Raw genomic sequence first — 22,843 nt, forward strand, 5'->3', positions numbered from 1 at the left:
GATCAGATGGACAGACATTGGCTTAGCTTTGGAGAACATTGTTTTGCACATATAGACTTTCCTTTTTTCCTTGTTCATTTTCATTCAACTTCTATTTTTTCTTATCCTTGTTTTCTTCTCTACGTTTCCGCTTACAATTTTGTTCTCTTCTACGATGGATAAACATATTCCTGCTTAACCTGGCGCAAAGTCTGATTGCTTCTGTCCATTCAGTCCTTTGGACCCGGGTGCATCAGGCGAAGCTCGGCGGGTGGGATCCCAAGTGACGTGCGACTATCCGATCGTTCGATAAGGCGAGGTTGAGATGACGCCGACACTAAACACCTCCCGATACCGCAAACGCGAGCTCTATTGAAATCGTGCATCCCGAATTTGTGAGGATTACATACCCTGTACATATTACATTCTACACATGGAACTGGATCTGCACGCTACTTTGATATCAATTCTTTGCCGTGGGCGTGACCTTGTGAAGGTGTGAGTGAGAACGCCGTTGATGTGACGACGTCTTCGGGCTTGATAACTGCACAATGGGAGATATCATGCTCCTGAAAGTTAAAGGAGACGAGATTAAATACTCTGAACATAATTTTATTGGTCGTTATGGTCTTATTTCGGACCGATTTATCTTGTCCAACCATTCGATCAGGAACTTTTGTCTCTTGACTTTGCATGGGAAACCTACTTATCTCTCTGGTTTTCATTAATAAAGTTAATCAAGAGATGAAAGATGCCAGGAACGTTCATCGAGATAAGGCAGATTTCAGATGTCAGTCCCGGGGCCATTATTGGCTCCGATTTTCGTTCACGGCAGCATCGTCCAGGGCATTTTAATGCATCAGGGCTCCGGCATCGGTGTCAAGCCTCAAATTGGGAGGGATTGGCGTGAACGACGCGCTGTTGCCCCCATTAACCTTCTCAATATCCACAGCACAGTCCCCGACACAATCGGTTCAGGATCTATTCGGGTTCGTTTGGGGCAAAGCAGCCGCATGTATTGTTTCTACCAATGCCCGATTCATGGACAATTTCTGCTGACCCTTCCACCGAGTATACGCTGAATGGCAGTAGCTGAGATGAACGTGGCTCTGGTGTGCATTGCTTTTATAGTGCGGACCGACCCACGCTTATCCTCCAAGGGGTCTGTGTCAATTGTGACACCATGATAGCAGACGGGACTCATTGTTCAGATCAATGCCCGACGCAGCTCCGAGGAGATGGACCTATCTTCGCCCTTGCCGAGGCTCAAGCCCCGTTGACGGGCGTCGGTGCCTTGGATGTCGGTAGTCCAATCAGTTCCGTGTATCCCACAATATCTCTTACGGTCGGTGAGCATTCGAGAGATACCAAGCCGAATCTGACAATGAAAGTAGACACATCGAAACCAGAGTTATCAGCCATATCACAGTTTAAGAAAGGACGACTCTTTGTTGATGAGTCCTTTGCACTCTGCTGGCAACCTCCTATTTGACGCCACATGCTGGGGATCAGCCGGCAGACCCCGTCGGAGAGACTCTGGGGTGAAAATCTGGAGATAGCAGAGCCGAATCACAAGTTAATCGCAGAGCCACAAAGGTAGCGGTGTAGTTTATCAAGAGAATGCATGCAGGAGATACGTTCCATCCGACCCATTTTGGGACCCAGTCGACCCAATTGAGGCCATTGATAACGAGTTCTCGGGGGATGCGCTGGAAGATCTTCAATTTTGGCGCCTCACTTTTCAGGGGGTTCTTATCTCGTTCGAGCGTCCCCTAGAAACTCCGAGATAGACAGAATTATCCCTGTTGGCCCTCTTCGTATCGGCCAGACAGCCACAGGGGGGTCGGTAGCGTCACGCCTTATCGAGACAGTTTCGAGTGATAAACGCACGCTCCGGCGCCTGACATTCGAGAATATATAGAGCTCGTTTCTCGCGTCTCCGTCCGGGTTCCCTTGGGGAGTTCCCCTCCATTTTCCCCTCTGGTTTCCTACCTACTGAGGTATGAGGTACCTCGGTAGCTGGACATCCAAGACCTTCAGTACAGAAAGTGTCGCTTTACCTTTTGGGGGGAATGGTGGTGCACGGGAGGTATGTTATGTGATGTGCGCATCGGGTTCTTTTCCTCCACGCTCCCTCCAAACCACCTGGCCACTCGCTTGCTCATATGAGAGCGGTCCAAATATTGCCCTTGCCTCGAAACGAGGTCCATCGGATTTATCATAACCGCAGGTGCCGGGAGAAAAACAAGAGAGCAGGAATCACCCTGTCCCTTCACTCCCCTGTCGTCGTTCTCTCCCCGTCCTCCGGGGCGAGACCGCAGTCAAAAGTACCGCCACATCCAGCCGTGACCCCGGTCAGATTGGCGCTCTTACTGCAGTGCGCCATGGCCCCTTTTGGACATCCCGGTCAATGATGACAGACCATAGGATGGGCAATTATTACTCAGCTGCATACGATGGGACGCGGGTTGCCTCCGGTGGGATTATCCCGACCCAGTATGCTAGAAGGCCGATCCCCCCATTCCCACCCACGCTCCCTTTTGCCACTTTCACGCGACAGGAACAAAGCTTCCATTCAACCGGGGAAACGAGGGTGGTGGCATTGACATCAGATCAGCTCAGACTGAAGGAAAGTCAAAAAGATAGAGGTCTATCCACCGGACATCCACCACCGCCGTCATAGCAACTCCACCAGCTCAGCCGTGGCCTCTGCGAACGAGGGGATCGGCCGCGCCTATCAGGATGACACCACTAATTACTCTACGCTTGGCACCTTATCAACACTCTTATCTTGCCATATCTTGGATGCCCCGACTTTCTGTGGATCCGTGGGGCCAGAATAATGAACGGGGCACACGAGTAGATGTCCGATTTGAGATGATGCGCCGGCGACAGCGCCCGTTTCCATTTTCGACTTCTGGGCCCAGGACCTGGAGGTATTGTTTCCCACCCCACATGCCCTCGGGGGCAAGGAGCCGTGATGTCAAAAGCCAAAACCGGAAGGCCTGCGAGAGGACCGGAGTTGACAACCGTCCGGCTGGGGCCAGATGCGTAGGGAAGGCAAAGACGGTAGGCAGACCGAGGTGATATTAACCGGATTTGGGTGAACTTTGGACGGGGAAATGATGGAAAAACCCCACGCATGTTTGAAAGGTCGTGAAAGGCTGATACCGTGCGGTACACATTACCGCGCCAATACGCTCTTCGGGTAATGTAGGGACGCTACCTCGGTGAGTGTTGCTTCCCTCATGGGAGTCAGAGCGGCCGGGGAGTTATATCCTCGAACCCGTCCAAGCTCGTCCTATGGCCAGGACCCGTTAAGAGGGCTGCTTCTTATCTCGGCGGGCGCCATCGGCGTTGACGATGCTATCTCCGGCCCGCCTTCTCTATTTTCTCACTCGCATTTTGACTGCATGGGAGGAACTGAATGTCTAGACCTACCCGGCCGAGGGATGAGATTGATATCAGAATAGAAAAAAAAAAAAAAACAAAGCAAAGAGGACGGTTTCCAATAAATTCCTTTTCATTTTCAACTGCACCGGTTCGGGACCGCTCCACCGCAATCGACTTTACACCGCGAGTATCCACTGTCACGCTCCCGGATGTGCTCCGGATCGGGCCCAAGAAGGAGTTTCTGGGCCTTCCAGACTTGTAAAAAAAAAACCCTACCTATAGAAACCTGGTCTCGAATTGATCCTCGGCCTCGGCCCGATATTCTCGAGTCCCCCACGTCCCGGCATTCTTATTCGCCGTGAAGCCATCGCGACCTCGAGCATGAGGGGCCGTGCGTGTGGTCTGCAACGGGCCTCACGAGGGCGCCCGCGAGTGTAATTCGTGGGAAATCCCCCTGATCGGAGGCTATGGCCACGAGTCTAGGGCCCGTCGAATCCTAGATCTTGGAAAGGGCAACCCAGCCGCTTGATTCAAGCAAGAAGCTGCTGTAGTACGGTAGTCGAGAGAAGCGCCGTGAATCGGGCGATACCTGTAATACGCGTACGTTCGGCGTATGTACCTTTCTACCTTTTACCACTCCATCTTCGAGTTCACTTGCCTGCACATATCACTTTCCTATTCCTCCACTCTCGGATCTTCTTCTTCCACCTGCTCTCTCCCTCGCTGGTCTCCAGCATCTCCGTCTCTCTCTCCTTCCCGGCTTCTTCCACGCCGCATACACACCCGCTCCGTTCTCTTACCATCCTCCCCCGTCGCAATCGCACCTCGGGGCATGAGCGTCTGGAGGGTCTAGCCCCCCCTCCACGACAGGTTAAGAAAAGACAGCTAGGAAAAAAGACTGGGTGGTGGCAGACCATCGTGTGTACCCAACCCCAGAACGAGAGTTGTGGAATGTACTGACGTCGATGCTGACCCTGGTCGTTGGCTGCGCCATCCTACCAATCGCCTCTCGCTCGGATTCCATTCACGGGATCTCGTCTACGGCGGGTACGGGGATATTCCAATTTGGACGCTTCCGTTGAAACCCTTGTCTACGTTTCTTTATCTCCCCTCTGTCTTCCCTCTCTTCCGCCATGGAGGGAATCCATCACGGAGGGCATGCGGGGGCCCGACCGTCCGGACTGCCTTTCCCCGACATTGACATCGACTCGCACATGATGTCCGATGACTTCTCCTTCGGCTCCCCGTTCAGTCCCACCAACTCCGCCGCACAGGACGGCATGCTCCAGGATCCCATCTTCCCGGAGTGGAAAACCGGCGCCGCGCGCGGTGGCGAAAGTCCCGAATTGCTGCAGAAACAGGATCCGCTCGCTGCGCAGATTTGGAGGCTCTACACTCGCACCAAGTCCCAGTTACCCAACCAAGAGCGTATGGAGAATTTGACCTGGCGGATGATGGCTATGAGCTTGAGACGCAAAGAACGGGAGCAGCAGCAGCAGCAGCAGCAGCAGCAACAGCAGGCCAGGTAGGTGTTCTTCCATACATTCCATTCCTTCCATCCCTCCCTCCGAAAAATAGCAGCCAGCTCATGTCTTGGCCTGCAGGTCGTCGCAATCCCAGCAAGATACCCTCAGTCCCACCCCGAGCGGCATCGCGCAATTGCATCTGTCCGACAAGGCATCGAACTCGACCAACATGAACCACGATGCGACCCACGACCTCATGAACCTGGATGACTACATTGTCCCCTTTGACTCCCCCGGCGACTATTCCTCTTACCCCCATGTCGACCGTCACTTTACCGCGACACCGACCGGTATCCCCATCAAAGCGCGCAAGGACCATCCGATGGCCGACTCGAACGTCGCCGCATCATTCCCGCATCCGGCGCAGGAGCAGCGCAAGAACAGCGAGTTTGGCTACGTACCCCGTCGAGTACGCAAGACGAGCGTCGACGAGCGTCAGTTCTTCAACGGTCTCGGAGTTCCCGGTCGCAAGCGTCCCGCCGAGGCATCGCCTCAGGTGCCGCCCGTATCCAACGCCATGTTGTCGCAGCACTCGGAGTTGTCGGCCGCCTTGCCTGATTACTCTTTAGACCACCCGCCCTCGGCCTTTGCCGTGCCGGGGAACGGCACCGTGGGGCCCCGTCGTCACCAGCATCACCCCACAGGCTCGGGTCTTCCCTATGGTATCGACACGTTTGGGGTGGGCGATGAATCCGGCATCAGTTCGGCTGGTCCATACCAGCAGCACTTCGCCTTCTCTCCTTCCGATTCGCCCATGGCGGCCAGCAACCCTTTCTCCAATCTCTACGCTCAGACTCCGATGGCTTCATCCCTCAACTCCACCGAATTCTTCTCGCCGCCCCCGTCAGGGTATCAGTCGACCGTTTCGACCCCTCAGCCCATTTACGAGGGAGAACAGTCGATGTTCTTTTCGGATGCGCCCTCGGCGGAATCCCACTCACAGCGCCGCATTCCTAACTACATTCAACATCGTCAGTCAAACCTGTCGGCATCCCTGCAGCCCCGCCACATCTATAATACCAACGGCGACTTGCAATCCAACGGTGCCGTCACCGGCCCACCGAGCACCATGCACTCGTCCGCCTTCTCATTGCCAGGGCCCCAGCATGTGGATCCCTCCCAGGTCCTTGGCGCCGGCGAGTTTTCCACGACGGCGCCGAGCAGCGGCATGTTCACATTCGGCGGTGATTCAGATAACGACGACGATGACGGCAACCAGTTTGAACGCGGCGGAATCGCCATGCCCCACGACTTTGCGTCACTGGATGACACCGGTGACCTGAATGCCGGTTTGACCTGGGATACCGGCTTCCCGGGATCGGTTCAGTCGTTGCCGGGTTTCAACGGTCAGCATCGCAAGCATGTCACCATCGGCTCGACCGATATGATGGATGGCCCGCCCGAGTGGCACCACAATGGAAGCCTCGGTCGTGGCCATGGCTCGGCCGCCTCCGTCAGCGATGTGCGTAACCGAGAGCTGGATCCTCGTCGGCAGAAGATTGCTCGTACGGCCTCCACTCCCAACGCCCCAGGGCTACTGCGGCAGCACATCAGCGGCACGACCAGTGGCCCGTCGACTAACCACCCATCTCCCAGCACGCCGCCTGAATCTGGCCTCAGCAGTGCTGTGCCCTCTAGGCCGGCCAGTCCCGGCGGTTCTAAGAACGGAGACCCCAATGCCGGGCCGACCACATGCACCAACTGCTTCACCCAGACCACCCCTCTCTGGCGACGCAACCCCGAAGGCCAGCCCCTGTGCAATGCATGTGGTCTGTTCCTGAAGCTTCACGGCGTCGTTCGGCCGCTGTCCCTGAAGACCGACGTTATCAAGAAACGCAACCGGAGTAGTGCCAACAGTCTCGTCGTCGGCACCTCTCGCTCGTCCAAGAAATCTTCTCGCAAAAACTCCGTTGTGCAGGCCCCAACCAGTGCGGGCGTCTCGCGCGCCCCCGGCGGTACCGCCTCCGAGTCACCACCTGCGATTGCTGCGTCCAGCAAATCCGGCGTGGTGCCCATCGCAGCCGCTCCGCCAAAGGCCGGGCCCCCGGCCGGAGTTTCTCATGCTCGGGCCGGTGTCCAGGTGGCACCTCGCCGCCAGCGTCGTTTGGAGAGGGCCCCATTCGGGTCCGATCTGGACATTGATGACAGCCCAAAGACGAGCGTGCCCTCCGGTCGATCCAAGGTGGTACCTTTGGCGCCAGCGATGCCACCCGCAGCAGCGAACCCAGCCAACCACAGTATTGCGGGTGGTCAAGGTGCGAGCCAGGAGTGGGAATGGCTCACCATGAGTCTGTAGTCGGGCTCGCCTTTTCTGATTCTGTTGATGTTTCTCGAGATGATGAAGTTGGCCACTATTCCACTAATTTCATCCATTACACGATTAATGCCCCCTTGCTGGTGGTCTCGCGTGGCTTTGTCGTCCCATGCTTCATGCCTTTTTCCTTTTTCCTCCTTTTTTCCCCCTGATATGTTACGTGTGCTTGATGATCTGATTTGATTGATACAATCGCGTCTGTCTCGGACCCCGGGCTGTGTTTTCTGTTGTTGTTTGTTCTAGTCAGCTCGGGGCCAGGCAGAAGTGCGCATCTCTTGTCTGATTTCCTGATTTTATTTTACTTTTCCTCTTTACTTTCCTTGCGCTGCTGAGCAGACCTTGATGTGTTTCCCTATTAGACTTGAATTTGAATACGATTTTTATGACATTGCCGGTCCTGTTTCCTTGTTAGCTTGGCTTCCAACGTTTCGTATACTTCAACCCTTGACATCACGGTGAGACAAGCGGGGTGACATCAGGCCCGCCTCCACCGTCCCTCGATTGTTGGTTCTAGCGATGGCAAGATCTATGTACGTCACTCGACAAACGCTCGGATCTATCACGGGTTCTTTATATTCGGCTTGATTCTGCCCAAATTTAGGTCTTCTAGCGATAGTATCATCTTGAACCATCTAGGCATTTGAACATGTCCGGCTCAGCAGTATGTCCTAATCCCTCAGCCGAGGCATAGCTAATACGTTGCTATAGGGCGACAGTGCAAATACCGACGGTATGTTCCATTCATAGGTAACTTGTTCATTCTCCGAGACCTGACCCCTCGACAGAAGTGTCGGACCCCATCCAGCCGGACGTTAGACACCCCGATACCTTCGCTTCTCGCAGCCCCGAGACCGCCAGCAAATCTCGTGAGAGGATGATGAATCGCTTCCAGCCTGGTATGTACTATTTCTAGAGTATGTAGGCATGAGGCTCAATAATTTCCATGTATGCTTGTAGGGGAAACCCAAACTACTTCTCGGCGCATGTCAGATACACCTACCACTATGCGAGATCGATTTGGCGAGGTCAGTCCACAACCATCCCGGGAAGATGAAGATCAAGGGAAATCGATGTTGGAAAAAGCGCATGAAGTGGTGGCCAAGGCATTGGGAGGGAGTTCGCGTGGTAAGTTGCTGCTTTGGATCCCGAATGGAGCTGATATCGAAACAGGATCTAGTTAGTTCTACATCAACCAACTTTGGGGATCAGTTTAAGGATAGTATTTTCAGTCTGACGCGGAATCATACAATGCCCAAAGAAGACCGCCCCCTGAAGGGATTCCTATAACTGCCCCAATTGGCACGCATGCCGTTGATTGAAGTTATAACAGTATGGGAATATGGAATATGGAGGAGGCATCAGCGAAACTCGGGAACTCGGGATTCCAACGGGGAATGTGCGATCGCGGTGACCCCACGTGCATAAGCCTTCCGTTCATGCAGCTCATAGCAATAGTGCATTCAATTCTATTCCAATGGGCGTTAACTATACTATAGGTCTAGTATAGATGGATTCGCAATGGATACTCCAATAGCAGTACATCCAGTAACCGTTGTAATTGTAATTCGGACCTGTGTTCAGGTCAAGCCGGATGGGACGTAGGTGTATTTCGACAAAGGTATAGATCGATATTTTCTGAAGGTCTGGCCATCAAACAATTAGACGATGGCACGCGAACTAACGTAATCGGTAAGCAAGTGGTCCATGTAAGCGAGCGGTCCACCCACCCGCCCTCTATAATTTTAAACTGCTTATTTTAAACCAAAACGCCTTTATATTAAATAAACTATCTAACCGGACAAGCATTTGCCTTATGCCCTATCTGTCTGCATTTTCCACAGGTTGGTAAACGTCGTCGCGCTAGTGCTGGTGCTGGTAGAACTGCCTGCGCTGATGCTGCTGGTATTGCTAGTTCTGGTGCTGGAGGCTCTGGAATAGGCTCAGGAGCCTGTGTAGCCTCCTGAACTGATATTCCAGCATTATAGGCTATATACCTATTAACACGAGCGCGCTTTTGCTTCACCACTGCGTTTGCAGCACGTAAATCCCGGTTTTCTTGCTCAAGTAATATGCCGTTTTGTATAGCAATCTGGCAGCCTTTGATAAGCTGGTTTAACGCAGTTTTTGATGGTGTTGGCGGGCTATTTGATCTTTGTTTTAGGAAGGCTTTGATTGAGGATACTTGTTTAAGCAATTCGGTGACGTTGGCTGGTGTTTTTGGTGTAAAATTGCTTGATTGACTGCCTGGGCGGCTTCCTGGGGGTGTAGGCGTATTAAGCTGTATATTAAGCTTTGAAAGCACACGGTCGGGGTCAAAAGGCACTAAAATAGCTGCTGCGAAGCTGTTTTTGATAGTGTCAGTCTTAAATATATCTGCGCGAGCTTGTGGGTATGCTGCGAGGAAATCAAGCTTGTCGATATAGTTAATGCCAAGCCGCATTTTCTGATCAACTAAGCTTCCGTATGAGCGCTTTAAGACTGCAAAACAACCAATATCAAGCGGCTGTAAAAGATGCGAGCTATGCGCTGGTATATAGACCGGAATTATGTTGTTTTCTAGGCAAAGCTGGTCGAATTGAGCTGTCAAATGGCTTCCGTGGCCGTCGAGGACTAGTAGTCGATATTGACCGATCGTATAACTAGTTGTAGCTGGAATAAAGAGCTTTTCTAGCCACCGAAGGCCAATCTCGTCTGTTGTCCATCCGTTTAGGCTAACCTCGAAGCGCCAGTCTCCTGGAAGGCCTTTAAACCACGCTTGGTTGTATAGCTTGCCCTTAAAGATAATCGTAGGTGGAAGCACCCACCTAGAAGCACTAATTGATTCGATTGTAGTAACCCACTCCCGGTTTCCTGGCTGTAAAACTAATCTCCGACCGTAGTATTCTGACCGAGTAATAACCTTAGCTATCGCAGTAAGACCCATAGCGAAGCCTGTCTCGTCGAAGTTGTAGATATCCTCCGATAGGATACCGTACTGCTGAATAGTAGCTTATATAGTATTAAACCACTGCTGAATAACCCTTGGGTCCTCCTGTAGTGCTCGCTTATAGTCGTATCGACGTGAAAAACGTGCTCGAAGCATAGGAGTGCGTTTGATAAAGTTATAGACCCATTTTTCACCAACTATCTCGATTGGTGTAGTTCCACGCCTCGCGAGTAGTAAATTAGCCATTTCTCTCACTGTCGAAGGCCTAGGCGCACCACCACGGTCATCCATTGAGGTAATACGCTTAGTGAGCGTTTCCTCTTCGATTTGGGTCAATTTATGCCCATTGGCGCGAGATTCAGCGCGATTTGTAGTGCCGCGTAGTCGACGGAGAAGCGTAGTTTTAGGCACGTCAAAACGACGTACTGCGTCACGTATAGAGCTGATTTCTTGGTTTTTTATAGCCTGTATAGCTAATAAAAGCCTGCCCTCTTGATGGGCTGAATTTCGAGAGGATTCGGTGCATTTTGGTGGCATGGTTGGTGGTTGAAGATAGACGGTCGCGTCCAGACGCGAAAAAATGGGTAGGTGGACCGCTCGCTTACATGGACCACTCGCTTACCGATTACGTTATACGCATTTCCCTTTCGGGCAATATTGACACCCGATTATGCAGGCTGTTATCGGCATCACGTGTGGATAATCATCTAGAAAAAAAAGCGGCGCAGCTTCAACTCGACAACATCAACCGCAACCATGGGATCCAGCGCCAAGAGAAAGAAGGAAAAGCAGAAGGACTTCCAGGTAGGGACAATTGATCTTCTCATGCAGCGAGCACACTCACTAATTCGCGCAGAAACCCAAGCTCAAGGTCGGCAAGGCCAAGGCCAAGCCGGAGAACTTCACGGACACCAGCTTCCGATCCAAGGGTATGCACCTCTGCTTTCTAGTCTCGCCTTGACGAAGATTCTGACAGCCGGAAGCAATCACTCTCAACCAACAATCCCTCCATATCGCCGCACCAACCTCCAATAGCCAATTCACACACTTCCTCTCCCTTCTCTCATCCAAATCCGACAGCCAACGGCGCGACTCGCTCGCCCACTTGACAACATCCATCGCCTCGCGACCCGTAAACTCGCCTCTCCCGCAACCGGTGAGCGTAATACTCCCGGGCCTGCTTCCGCTCATCCTCGACGCGAACAACAACGTGCGCATACAGCTCCTTAAGCTCCTCCGGACATTGCCGCGCAACGACATAGAGGACCATGTCGGACAGCTTCTTCCGTACGTGCGCGCCGGTATGACACATCTTGCGGCGGACATTCGCGTGTCCGCAGTGGAGATCTTATCCTGGATGGTCGAGGCAGCTGGCGAGAATGTGGTTTCCAGTGCGGGCGGGTGGGTCAAGACGATGAACTGCTTCCTGTCTGTACTGGGATGGCATACAGAGGAGTCATCACGGTGGTCATCGAACCGGGCTTCATTCGGCAAGTCCGGCAGCCAGGGCAAGCCTATGGTGAAGGTGTTGGGGGCACTGGCAGAGTTCCTGGATGCGGGAATTGGACAGCCAAGTGGCTCTGGAGGGGACTCGTCAGATCATGACGAGCAGTCTTCCTCACCCTTTCCTCTCCACCAGATGGGACACCACATGATCACCGAGTCATCGGCACCGTACGCTTATCTCAACCTGTTTGGACAACCGCGCGATGAGGAAGGCGAAATGTACGAAACCCGCGAGGATCGGTATCGAGTGTTTTCGACCCGCTTCTTACCGGCTATTGACCGTGGACTCAAGAGTGCGAGAGAGGAGGGCGGAGAGCTGGGTCGTGCATCGTCCGGCGTGAGCAAAGTGCTGAAAGAGGCTCTTGCATATGGGCCGGGGCCGTGAAGGCAATCTTTCTAATATCTCACGATTATATCCGACATATCTTTGCCGGGTCGGGGTACGCAAGCCTCTTTAATGAAGGTTTACGAAACAGAACCACAAGCTCGGACACATTCAGGCAAATAGTTCGCCTACGGAAGCACGAAGAGGGTGCATTTCGCGGCCAAGTCTACAAGAGCAATCCCATTACCCTACAAGCGAAAGAATACGGCAGCTACGCATGAAGTAACGGCAATCAACATGGGCGCAAACCGGCTACTATCGCAAGCTTGAGCTTGACGATAATAAGCGAAATCCTCTATTTCAGTTGGCCACGTCGAGTTTTTTGGGGGTTGACAACAATGTATAAAGCACGTACAGCTTAGCAGCCTCGGACTGCTCCAAATTCAAAAGACTATAAATATCCTCGAGAAATTTCCAAGCGCATTCATATGCAGTCTACATGTTCTTCTCTGAAGCCAACCCAGTCGGCGACTTCTCGTCTCTAGCGACCTGCACTTGATCGGAACTGTCCGTTTCCACACCCTCAACCACCGCACCTCTCTCGTAGATTTCATCGGGGAGAACGGCACGCTCGATTTGGGTTTCTTGCGCGGGGAACCAGTACGACAGTCCCAGATAGACACCGGCAGTGGCGAAAAAGCCGAGCAGCCAGCCGAACTGATACGGATGGACACCCGTGCCGACGTCAATCTGCGGGTTCACGGCATTGATCAGTCCCGGCAAATTGGGCGCGACGCCCACGAGGAAAGCCACCAGGGCTCGCCAGTTGAATCCAGACGCTACTTTGCCCGGGAGTCCGGGGATGGCGCAGGCATAGCGATAAATGGGGTTCCAGGGCTGGTACAGCGCAAGGGTATCATACTTTCGCTTATTGACGACCCAGAAATCAAACAGCATAATGGCAGCGATGGGGCCCAGGAAGATGGCATAGGCCGACATGAAAGTCAAAAAGTTACCGGCCGATTCAAGGATCTTCCACGGCGCGAGACACCACGACAGCAACGCGCAGAGGATCTGACCACGACGAATATTGATGACTCGGGGTGCCAGCGCGGTAAAGTCGTTTGCGGCAGACAGTGAATTGGCCGAGATGTTCACGCCCAGAGATGCCAGTGCAAACGAGGCAGCGCCAAAGAAGCGACAGGCGCGGTTGGGCCAGTAGCTGATCAGGACGGTGGGGTCCCATGGAATGGAGGCGAGTTTGTAGTGAGATTGGCCAGCGGACGAGGCAGCGATGCCGATGAAGGAGATGAAGGTGAAGATGATGGGCAGCATTGGAATGTAGAGGAGTTGCCAGCGAGGGTTGACGCGAGAGTAACGAGAGAAATCAGACTATGGATGGTCAGGTTTGCATGAGTATAAGGGTTACGGCCACGCTATCTTACCTGGTTCACGCTCAGAGTGGCGTAGTTGCCCAGAACCGATGTCATATTGGCCAAGAACAGCCAGCTGTACGTTGATCCGGAGACAGTCGCTGTCTGCTGGGCAAAAATGCCTCCTCCGTCTTTTTCGGCCACAAAGGCCCAGATCAACATGGCAATCCAAGCAATCGGCACGAGGACAGACTTGACCGCGAACAACCAGCGCAGCTTGTTCGGATGTATGCACAAAAAGGGGAACTGCACGATCCAAAAGATCAGAAAGCCGACCATGCCGTTGGTCGTGATGCCCTGCGACTCGGGAATGTCATTCGGCAGCGTCAAGTAGCTCGGCCAGATGGCACCGATCATGACACGCACGGCATTGCCCCCGTTCACATTTTGAATAGCAAACCAGAAGACGGCCAGGATCACACGCGAGACGATAGCAATATATGAACCCCAGAAGCCCCAACTCGCACGGGCGATGACGGGGAAAGGGACGTGATAGATGGCCCCGACGGCGCCATTACCGGCGATAACGAAAGACATGATGAAGAAGGAGACGGCCACGATGGCGATTGCCTCGCGATAGCTCAGTCCGACGGCGATGATACTGCTGGCGAATTGCCATGTTGCTGCGTTGAAAGCATCCGAGATCCAGTATGCTAGGGATGGTCAGCGCGAGGTATACAGCGGGAGGTGGTTTCCATGCATAGTGCGTAAGGCGCACCCGCCACACCTACCTACTAAACTCCAGACCCCCCATTTACGTGCATATAGCGGTATCGGATCCAGATCTCGGTTCGTCCATCGTGCATTGCCTTCTGCAAATGCCGATCGGGCCTGCGAGACGCGGAGTCGGGGCCGGGAGAGGCGCATCGGGAATGAGGTTCCAAGGTCCCGAGGTTCCAAGGTTCTACAGTAGAAGAGAATAAAGAGTATAACGAGTGTCGTTCCGAGCAGAGGGGATTTAAGGATTTAAGGATTTAAGGATTTAGGTGATTACTAGGGACGTCAATGAGTCGAGATAAGATGATAAGCGCATCCCTGCAGCCAAAGCGTAGATAACGCAACGAACGAATGAGCATCGCAAGAACCCTTGACTGTATGCATCGGCTAGGCCAAAAGGTCAAAACTCCCCGTCCTTCAGACTCACGGATTGCATATCACTGCTTTCCCTTTTCTCCAGGCAGTCGCACGTCCTCCCATCCGCGGCCATCGCCGACGCCGTCCAAACTGCTTCGGCGTCGGATTCCCTTCCACTCTGTCACGTTCATCCAGCCGATCTGTTGCACATCTCCAAATCCGCCGATCCAGTAGGCCTGCGTGACCACCAGACGAGCCCAGAAGCTTGCATGCGGCGCGCCGGGAACTCCAGGAAGCCAGGCTTTGGCATCCGGATGAGACCTCAGAAAGCATTTCTCCAGGGTTGCAGACGCGGAATCGGACAGCTCGGGGAGCGTTTCAAGGTATCCGAACAGGGTGATCCGCGGCAGGGCAGCCGGGCTGTCAGGCAGTCCGGGATAGACGGGCCCTGCATCGGCCAGATGGTCCCACCAGTCCACCTCGAGACTGAGGTTTGAACCGGCGCCGATATTTTTGAACGTAGTAGCGACGCGCAGGGCAAGGATGGTGGGGTCACCGTTCCCACCGTGAGACAGTTCGTCCGGCAGAGAGCCGTCACAGTCGGCGATGTACTCGCGCAGACCGATGGGGAGACCCGCGACCGTAGACGGGGTGCGTGCAGAGGGTGGGATTGAATCGGGGAAGACGGTCGCGATCACGCCGGAGGAAGACAGAGCCAGCATACGGCGGGCCATCAGGGCTGAGGTGAACCAGGATGGGCGGGCGAGGGCATCTTCGTCCACAGAGGACGAGTCCGGAGGGTTGGCATCGTTGCCCAGCACCGACTGCGGAATCACCCAGGCAGAGGTGAGGGAAACGGAGCACAGAGCAAGTAGCCCGGTAAGAACGGTCTGTGGCAGCATGTTCAAAACAGCAAGCAGCTTGCAAGCAGATGGTAGAGCAAGCTCTCAAGGTTAAAAACGAAAGAAAGCGGGGCGTGCGGAGATTCCCGGTTGTGTTGCCGGATCTTATCTGATGGCACCACCCGATGCTCAGCTCGGTCGCACGCTCACTTGCCGGGGATTTCATGGAGATTCGATCATGCAACCGCGGTGGCGTGGTATTTTCTATTTGGTATCCGCTTTGATCTGTCTGAAAAGGAGGTCGTCCGTAGTTAGTGTTCTTGAGCCAGTGACTTCCATAGTCCAAATGTTTCCTTCCAATCCTTCGCCGATCGGGCAGAATGATCCGTAGAAACGCATAGGCTACATAGAGTAGAAAAACATCCTTTGGCTTGTCCGACCTTTGAAGTTTGAGACGTAGACAAGGACGGTGCCTTACGATACTGTGACCTCGAAGTCATCCAGAACTCGCTTGGAACAGCATCTACTCATCAACCGGAGCTACACGAAGAGAAATCTCAGATCAAGAACTGTACTATTGGACTATCCGCGATGCGAACGTACGCATTCCGGACGCCGCCAGATCTCCACTCGTGGCGCCAGAGCGCCGAGGGATGAAGTGTACAGATCAACAAGTCCCCAGAAGGAGGTAAATAAACAAGCCCGTCCCATGCCCATCACACTCCGTGTGCAACAAAAAAAAAAGAAAAGAAAGAGATGACGAGGGAAACCACGTACATCGTACACTTGCGAAGCTTTTGTTTCAAACTCGCACGGCGACCGAGACGCCCGGGGTCCGAAAGGGGTATGTACAGAGGCAAGGACAACCCGGGTTCGGTACGCCAAAAGGGGGAGGGAATCATAATCCGGGGAACAGAAAAGACGCGCTTTTTCTAGACATCACCAGAACGGAAGAATCCGTGACGCATCGCTTAATTCAAGATGTTTGCGCGCATGCTCGGGTTCAGAGCGACCTTGCGTGCCTCGCTGCCGCAGCAGGCCCGCTTCATGCCGGCAGGTCCTGAGACCGCGGATCCATCACGGACCAGGAAAGATTTCGCCAGGCGACCGTCAGGAAGCACCGAGGAATCACCCGAGGCACCGGCGTCGATCATATGGCGAACGTGGGACTGGAGGAGCAGGTCGTCCGAACCGGTACGTCCGCGTTTGCGAGTCTGGCGCCGTTCGGGGGTTGCGCCCGATAGCGCGCACAGGCTCTGGGCAGCTTCGCTCAGACTCGAATCCAGCGAAAAGGTGGACAGGTCCGGGGCAGAGCCCACCGTACCGGAGTACGCATCAGGGGAGCTATACAGATCAACCAAAGCACTCTCATCAATCGGAGAGGCAATAGCCAGGGTCTTACGGCTCTCCTTGAGCGAGTTACTAGTGCAGCGCAGGGTGGCCTTGACAGCCAGGCGAGACGGGGCCGAGGCACCCGTGCCAGAGGCGTTCGAGGAGACCGAGGAGGACCGCGAGGAACGGGACGAAAGAGTCGACACATCCGACACCATCGAGTCCGGAGACGAGGCCGACGACGTCGAACGAGCCAGAGAAGACCGACGAACCGCAGCCGGGTAACCATCGTACGAGTTATGCCGAGGGTAGAACGAGAGAGGCGGGCGCTGATCGAGAGTCGAGCGCGCCATACCCAAGTTCTGGACCTGCGACATGGCCGTACCGATGGAGGGGCGGCGGGGACCACATGGAGCCATACTCGCAGCAGGAGTAGGGCCGACATGCGACTGAGGGGTCATCTGGGGCGTGGGGAGCATCTGGGGGCGCGGGATAGCGGGCATCGGCGGGTTGGTGTACTCCATACGCGGAGTCGGCTCCATAGTCCGGGACAGGCTCCGAGCGCAAGTCGGAGTCTGCTCGCGGGAAGAGGAACGGATAGACTCGTTGCCGGAAGCACTGCGCGGCGATGGAGATTCGGAGAGACCGAGATCCATGCAGCCCATGGCCGAGACCGGGGTCATCGGCTCTGGGTCGACGGTATCCAGCTCCGGAGTCAGACGAGGCAGGACGGTACGCCAGCACTGGCCCTCGCTAACCGGGGGCCCACCGGCACCCGGGGTCAGCTTGAGAACCAGGTCGGTCCATCGCTGGAAGGTCGCTTCGGAGATGTGAAGCCGCCAACCAACCGCCTGGAGGAACATCAACTCATTTTGGTTGATCTCCAGCGTATTTAGGCCCGAAATCTTGCTCCAGGCACGGGCAGAGTAGTTGCGGTCTTGCAAATACTTAGAGGCCAGGATCAGCGCGGCCAAAAACATACGACGACCGCACTGCATAGCCCGCATCATCGACTGATCCCGAGGCTGTTCCTTGGTCAAGTCGTGGGCGGGCACATGCGGCTTGACCTTGATCAAATAGTATAAAGCGACCTGCAAAGTACTATAGCTGGTGCGCGAGCGACGGAGCGTTTCCTGAATGAACGTCCGCAGGGGAAGAACCCCTTTTGACCCGGTCGCGGCATCGCTGCGGGATGCCGCGGCCGACAGCGGCCAGATATTTTCAACGATCTGCGACGCCGTATCTTTGGGGGGGAAAAGAGTGTGTTCAGCCGGAGAAAGTTAGAAAAAGAGTATCCGGCACGACTTACCGACGAGGTTATCGACGAAGTTCACCTTCCGCTCGGACTGCCGGAGCAGACATGGCGGAGGGCGGGCGGCGGGACCGTTGGCAGCGGAGCTGTTGGTGCGACGAGGATGCATACGCAGCTCGGAGGGCACCGAGCCATCGGCCTTGGGAAGACCCTTGAAGGCACGAGGGCAAGTTACGTTTCTTCCGGCCAACTGCCCGTCCACGTCATTCTCCCAAATCACATCGACCGGGTTTGTGGCCGTGGACGAGATGGAACTTTGCGCATCAAGGGAGAAGACGGAAGAGGACGAAGAGGAGGCGGATGAGGAAATGGAGGAGGCATAGGGATGTTTAGCTTGGCTTGGGTTTGAAAGTTGCAAACCCAAGACGTCCATCCCCGACATATCCGGAGGCGCGGAAGGATTCATCGAAATATCTCAAGCGCGACCGAAAAAGGGAATGGTCCGATTTGAACCGTAGTGTCAAGAAACCGTTAAGCAGGGAACCGGGAACGAAGGCCGAGGAGACAGAAGCCGTCTTGGAGCGCAGGCGACGGCAAAGCCTAGAAGTTGAAAAGCGCCAGGTTGACACCAAAAGATATTATTAGAGTATGAGGGAGCGGAGTTGGAAGTCCGCCGGGATAAAAAGGTAATAGATGAAGGGGAAGGCGAAGGCGAAAAGACAATGAACCGATCACACCAGTGTTGGGCTATATGAACACCGGGACGAAGATGACTCTGAACGAGACTTTAGACGGAGCCAGCGGTGACGAAGCGGAGGTCGATAGCGGCAACACGGGCGATCGGGATAGAAGACGCAGTATACATTTTGAAGTAAGATGAGTCGGAGAGAGGATCTCAAGGCACTCAACGAACCATAGACACAAGAGGACTTGTGACAAGGCAGTCGTTGAAGTACTAGGCAGGAAATGGGGGCGGAGGAGGCGAAGAGGCGATGGTCGGGTAAAAGAGGAGTGGGGGGTGGGAGTCAGGTAGAGAAATCAGGGACAAGAAGAAGAGGTTTTTAGGCTCACCACGTATGACTCGTAAGGGACATTTGACTAAGATAGGGAGGGGAGTCACACTGTGGCAAAGAGGGTGGCGGGATTGAAAGGGAGGCGCAGAGTTGAACTGAAGATGGGGTGAAAATCCCGAATGCAGCCGTGGTACGGTGAGTCACTGCAGTATCACAACACTACCAACTACCATATGATCGTGGATGATGGCGATGATGATGATAGTGACTATGATTACGCTTATTACAATAATAATCATAACTATACCTAGGTCACCATGGACTCTCTCCTGGAGACTATGTTGCCTAACACCCTTTTCCTTGACTCACCCGTTTCGGTAGCGTTGCCACGCTGTTCTCGCCCGGTCCAATGACGCCGCGCTTGTTGAGCAGGGGCCCACTATCACATCTACCCTTATTGGTGCTGCCTCCGATCGGCGTTGCTGCTTGAGGATGCCTGCGTTCTGTGTCGGGCACTGTGAACTTTCCAAGTGAATTTTAAACGATGTCTATACTGGTTGGGTGGACAAAATACTGCCCTAAAATCTCTAGGTAAGGTTGTAAGGTAGACATGCAGCCCCGGACAAGCTTGCGTTCCCTGCAGAGCCCTGCGGTGGATGCCATCCACATGGTGCTGGGGAGGCCGATAGCGGGCGCTTATTATTATTATTACCACATCGCTAGCGTTGGTTTATCCATCTTCACTATTCCTTCCTGGTCCTCGTACTTATCTATAGTCCTGGAAGTCCTGGAAGCATGTCTAGATAGATCCACGGATATCTACGGGTCTACGGCTCTGTCTTTCTGCTACATATCTCGGTGGATTTCTTCGGATATCGTTCGGGGGTAAATGTACTACTGTGTGGTTCTATATATCGGTCTCAAGCTTACGATAAAGAGGCAAAATATATACCGGGAAACCCATCCGAATGACCACCAATGACTCACACAAACAGGCTCCTGGAGCCTCTTCCAAGACTTCTTGTATACGCACATCGAGAGACCGAACGAAAAATATCTACAGCGAATCAAGCACCTCGCCCAGCACCTTCACCAGCCCCTCAACCTCGGCCTCTGTTGCCTAATTAGTCTGAATCCAAGAGCCTCATCGCAAAAAGCACATACCAGTGTTATAGTGCAGGAAGCTAACCCGCACCACACCATCCTCCACATCTGCCAAGCCGCAGACTTCCGCTAGCAACCGGTGACTGTACATGTGGCCACTGCGGAACCCGTAGGCAGACCGGCTCTCGACCGCTTCAACTAGCTGCTGACTACCGACGCCACGAACCGTGAAGCTAATGACTGGCACGCGCAGATCTTTGATGGACGAGGGCTCGCCAATGATGGCGATGCGGTCATTTGCAGTCAAGAAGTCCAGTAGAATCTCCTGCAGCCGCTCCTCGTGGGCCGCCATCTCGCTCCAGGTTTTGTCGGGCTCGGCGCCAAAGTACTCCACCACGGCCGGAATGCTCTGGATAAGCTCGTAGTTGGCTGATGCCAGGTTGAGCTTCAGGTCTAGTGTGTTGGTGGGTTTGAAAAAGTGGGCAAGTGACTGAACCTGGTCGTGAATGCGCTGCGAGGCGTATAGCTGCGCCAGATGTGGGCCGTAGACTTTGTACCAGGAGAAGGCCTGAAAATGGGGCGTGAGCCGGGGGCCTCATCGGAGCTTAGGACAGAATCTTACGTAGAAGTCGACTCCGAGAGCTTGCACGTCAACCTGTCGGTGTGGTGCGAAGGCCACTCCGTCCACACAGAGTAGTGCCTATAGATCAGACGTCAGGATTCTGTAGATTCAAATACTGGAGCGACTTACCCTAGGATACGCATGAACGGCATCTGCAATTTCACGGATCGGACTGATGGTTCCAGTGATGTTCGAAGCATGGGGACAAGTGACTAGTCTTGTCTTATTCGAGAGCAAAGCATTTAGCTGAGCCTCATCGCAGACGGGGTTCTTGGGGTCCAAAGCAGTCCACCACTTGATCGTCAAGCCCAGACGCTCTGCAACCCGCACCCAGGGAGCCGTGTTTGCTTCGTGGTTCAGCTTGGATAGGATCAACTCATCACCAGCCTGGAGCTTGAGGGCCGTGGAGAGATTGTGCAGGAGCTGGGTGGTCGAAACACCAATACTGATCTGGATAAGCGTTAGCTGCTTTTCATAGCTTCACCAACTCAAAGTGTAGATTACCTCCTCCGGTCGAGCATTGATAAAACCAGCAGCAACCTTGTATGCCTCTGCGTATGCCGTGGTTGAAGCTTGGGAGACCTTATACGTGGCACCGAGCTGGACGTTAGTGTTCAACAAGTAGGAGCGGATACTACACATGAACGTCAGTCAATATTCCCTTCTCTATAACAATGTAAAATCCTACGAATCTGCCACGCTTCGCAGAACCTGACTCCCTCCTGGATATGTATCAGTGGCTGATTCATATCAACTGGCAGAATGAAAAATATGCCCGGAAATGCCACTCACCTGCATTGTCCATGAAGACCTGCTCCTGCTGCAGAGCTGGAAACTGGGCGCGGGCAGCTGCCACGTCAAATGTTGGGGCCATCCTGATAGTAAATGCGAAGTATCACTTGGGATAAACGAACAATGAGAAACGATAGAAATACACTTCCCCTCGGGGAGGGAGAGGGGTAGTGGATCTGGTTTGATAACGGACTTGCTCCGGCCGCACAGCTCCTCATGGTTACATTACCATCAGCCGGAATCCGGTCTGTCAAGGGCCAGATCCACCTGCCCAGGTGAGAAACATTAAGCTTTAGGATCTATCGCGTTCTGAAAATCTGTAGCTGAAAATGGCCGCCAGCTTTCAATCTTGGAAGGTTTTGCGCACATGCTACACTCAACCTTGTTTTGTTGAGCATAACCAACTAACCAACACCATAAATCGCACTGTCATATCCATGGATCTAGAATATGTACGATTGAAAAAGAGACTACACACGCGGAAAAGGCCATTAGGCAAATTAGCTCTTGCTTCGATCGGGTATATGTTATGTGAAAACCAAGCCAAAGCCCATGTACAGAAATAAAAATGAGACACAAGACCCGAAAACAAACCAAGGGACACCGTCGCAACAGCACAAAAGGAGAAAATCCATATCCGATTACCGTGTGCGAGTAGCAGCCCCAGCCCCAGTACTCGCATACGCGGCATCATGCACAACACAGAGCAAGTACTTCCGATCCGGCACGACGACGATCTCATGTTTCCGCGTACGCATACGTAGTAATTTCACTTCGTCCTCCTCATCACGGTCTCCCGTGTCTGCATCCTGGTCTTCTTGTGGAGTCCTCGTGCCGTTTCCATATGTCCCGTACCCGTTCAACGCCGTCGCATTGGGTCCCTCACCGGTCTGGGTGATAGGCTTTGAGAGCGAGATGCCCAGAGCGGAAGCACTGGAGACGTACGCGAAAATGTGCGCGGCCAGAGTTTCTGCTTGCGATGGCAGGTATGTGGAGGGGGAGTGGGCGGCGGGCGAGGCAGGGGATGAGTCGGAAGATTGGGCGAGCGGATTCTGGTCGGCTGCGGTTGGTGCCAGTGGTGTCTTTTGCGGGGTTGCGGTCTCTTGGATCGCGAGCATTCCGGTGCTTTGGATGATAGATCCGTCTTTGCGGGAGAGGATCAGGGTGGATTGGACTCCCGGGCGGGAGGTGAGGTGGGAGAGAAGTGCGGTGACATGTTGGGGCACCTGCGGTGTGCGCTGCTTTTAATCTGTCAGAAATGAATCGCAATCGAAGAGGGACGGTCCAGCTCACTGAAGGGTTCGCCATTGTTTTGCGGGGGTGGTGAAGTTGCAAAAGGAGAGCGGTGGACGAGTCGGAAAGAGATGACTTAACAGGGCCTGCAACTCATGGCAGTGATCGACAGCCTCT

General features: G+C 53.9%; 8 protein-coding genes across 8 annotated transcripts; 3 read left to right on the plus strand and 5 right to left on the minus strand.

The window, feature by feature from the left end:
* Positions 1-4,505: 4,505 nt before the first annotated feature.
* On the plus strand, positions 4,506-7,194 carry N7498_004523 (Nitrogen regulatory protein nrfA; the record flags this gene model as incomplete). The annotated part of the gene is made up of 2 exons (XM_058451585.1): positions 4,506-4,897; positions 4,977-7,194. The coding sequence occupies 2 exons, from the start codon at positions 4,506-4,508 to the stop codon at positions 7,192-7,194; spliced, it is 2,610 nt and encodes an 869-aa protein (XP_058308123.1).
* Positions 7,195-7,858: 664 nt separating this feature from the next.
* Positions 7,859-8,499, plus strand: N7498_004524 (uncharacterized protein; the record flags this gene model as incomplete). The annotated part of the gene is made up of 5 exons (XM_058451586.1): positions 7,859-7,873; positions 7,921-7,942; positions 7,998-8,108; positions 8,170-8,337; positions 8,390-8,499. 5 exons carry the CDS (start codon positions 7,859-7,861, stop codon positions 8,497-8,499), a joined length of 426 nt encoding a protein of 141 aa, XP_058308124.1.
* Positions 8,500-10,812: 2,313 nt separating this feature from the next.
* N7498_004525 (IPI1/TEX10 family protein) lies at positions 10,813-12,029 on the plus strand (the record flags this gene model as incomplete). Its single annotated transcript, XM_058451587.1, has 3 exons — positions 10,813-10,942; positions 10,995-11,067; positions 11,122-12,029. The coding sequence occupies exons 1-3, from the start codon at positions 10,895-10,897 to the stop codon at positions 12,027-12,029; spliced, it is 1,029 nt and encodes a 342-aa protein (XP_058308125.1). The 5' UTR covers positions 10,813-10,894.
* Positions 12,030-12,464: 435 nt separating this feature from the next.
* Positions 12,465-14,269, minus strand: N7498_004526 (nucleobase cation symporter-1 family protein; the record flags this gene model as incomplete). Its single annotated transcript, XM_058451588.1, has 3 exons — positions 12,465-13,361; positions 13,415-14,055; positions 14,134-14,269. The coding sequence occupies 3 exons, from the start codon at positions 14,267-14,269 to the stop codon at positions 12,465-12,467; spliced, it is 1,674 nt and encodes a 557-aa protein (XP_058308126.1).
* A 287-nt stretch (positions 14,270-14,556) lies between these two features.
* Positions 14,557-15,544, minus strand: N7498_004527 (uncharacterized protein; the record flags this gene model as incomplete). Its single annotated transcript, XM_058451589.1, has 2 exons — positions 14,557-15,422; positions 15,529-15,544. 2 exons carry the CDS (start codon positions 15,542-15,544, stop codon positions 14,557-14,559), a joined length of 882 nt encoding a protein of 293 aa, XP_058308127.1.
* A 745-nt stretch (positions 15,545-16,289) lies between these two features.
* N7498_004528 (putative G1/S-specific cyclin Pcl5) lies at positions 16,290-18,368 on the minus strand (the record flags this gene model as incomplete). Its single annotated transcript, XM_058451590.1, has 2 exons — positions 16,290-17,893; positions 17,960-18,368. The coding sequence occupies 2 exons, from the start codon at positions 18,366-18,368 to the stop codon at positions 16,290-16,292; spliced, it is 2,013 nt and encodes a 670-aa protein (XP_058308128.1).
* Positions 18,369-19,972: 1,604 nt separating this feature from the next.
* N7498_004529 (putative aminotransferase) lies at positions 19,973-21,515 on the minus strand (the record flags this gene model as incomplete). Its single annotated transcript, XM_058451591.1, has 7 exons — positions 19,973-20,028; positions 20,080-20,587; positions 20,642-20,719; positions 20,771-21,091; positions 21,146-21,275; positions 21,330-21,363; positions 21,434-21,515. 7 exons carry the CDS (start codon positions 21,513-21,515, stop codon positions 19,973-19,975), a joined length of 1,209 nt encoding a protein of 402 aa, XP_058308129.1.
* A 559-nt stretch (positions 21,516-22,074) lies between these two features.
* On the minus strand, positions 22,075-22,741 carry N7498_004530 (uncharacterized protein; the record flags this gene model as incomplete). Its single annotated transcript, XM_058451592.1, has 2 exons — positions 22,075-22,674; positions 22,727-22,741. 2 exons carry the CDS (start codon positions 22,739-22,741, stop codon positions 22,075-22,077), a joined length of 615 nt encoding a protein of 204 aa, XP_058308130.1.
* Positions 22,742-22,843: the final 102 nt, after the last annotated feature.

The sequence above is a fragment of the Penicillium cinerascens genome, assembly GCF_028974065.1.
Source record: "Penicillium cinerascens strain IBT 15544 chromosome Unknown contig_5_segment0_segment0, whole genome shotgun sequence".
Taxonomy (NCBI): domain Eukaryota; kingdom Fungi; phylum Ascomycota; class Eurotiomycetes; order Eurotiales; family Aspergillaceae; genus Penicillium; species Penicillium cinerascens.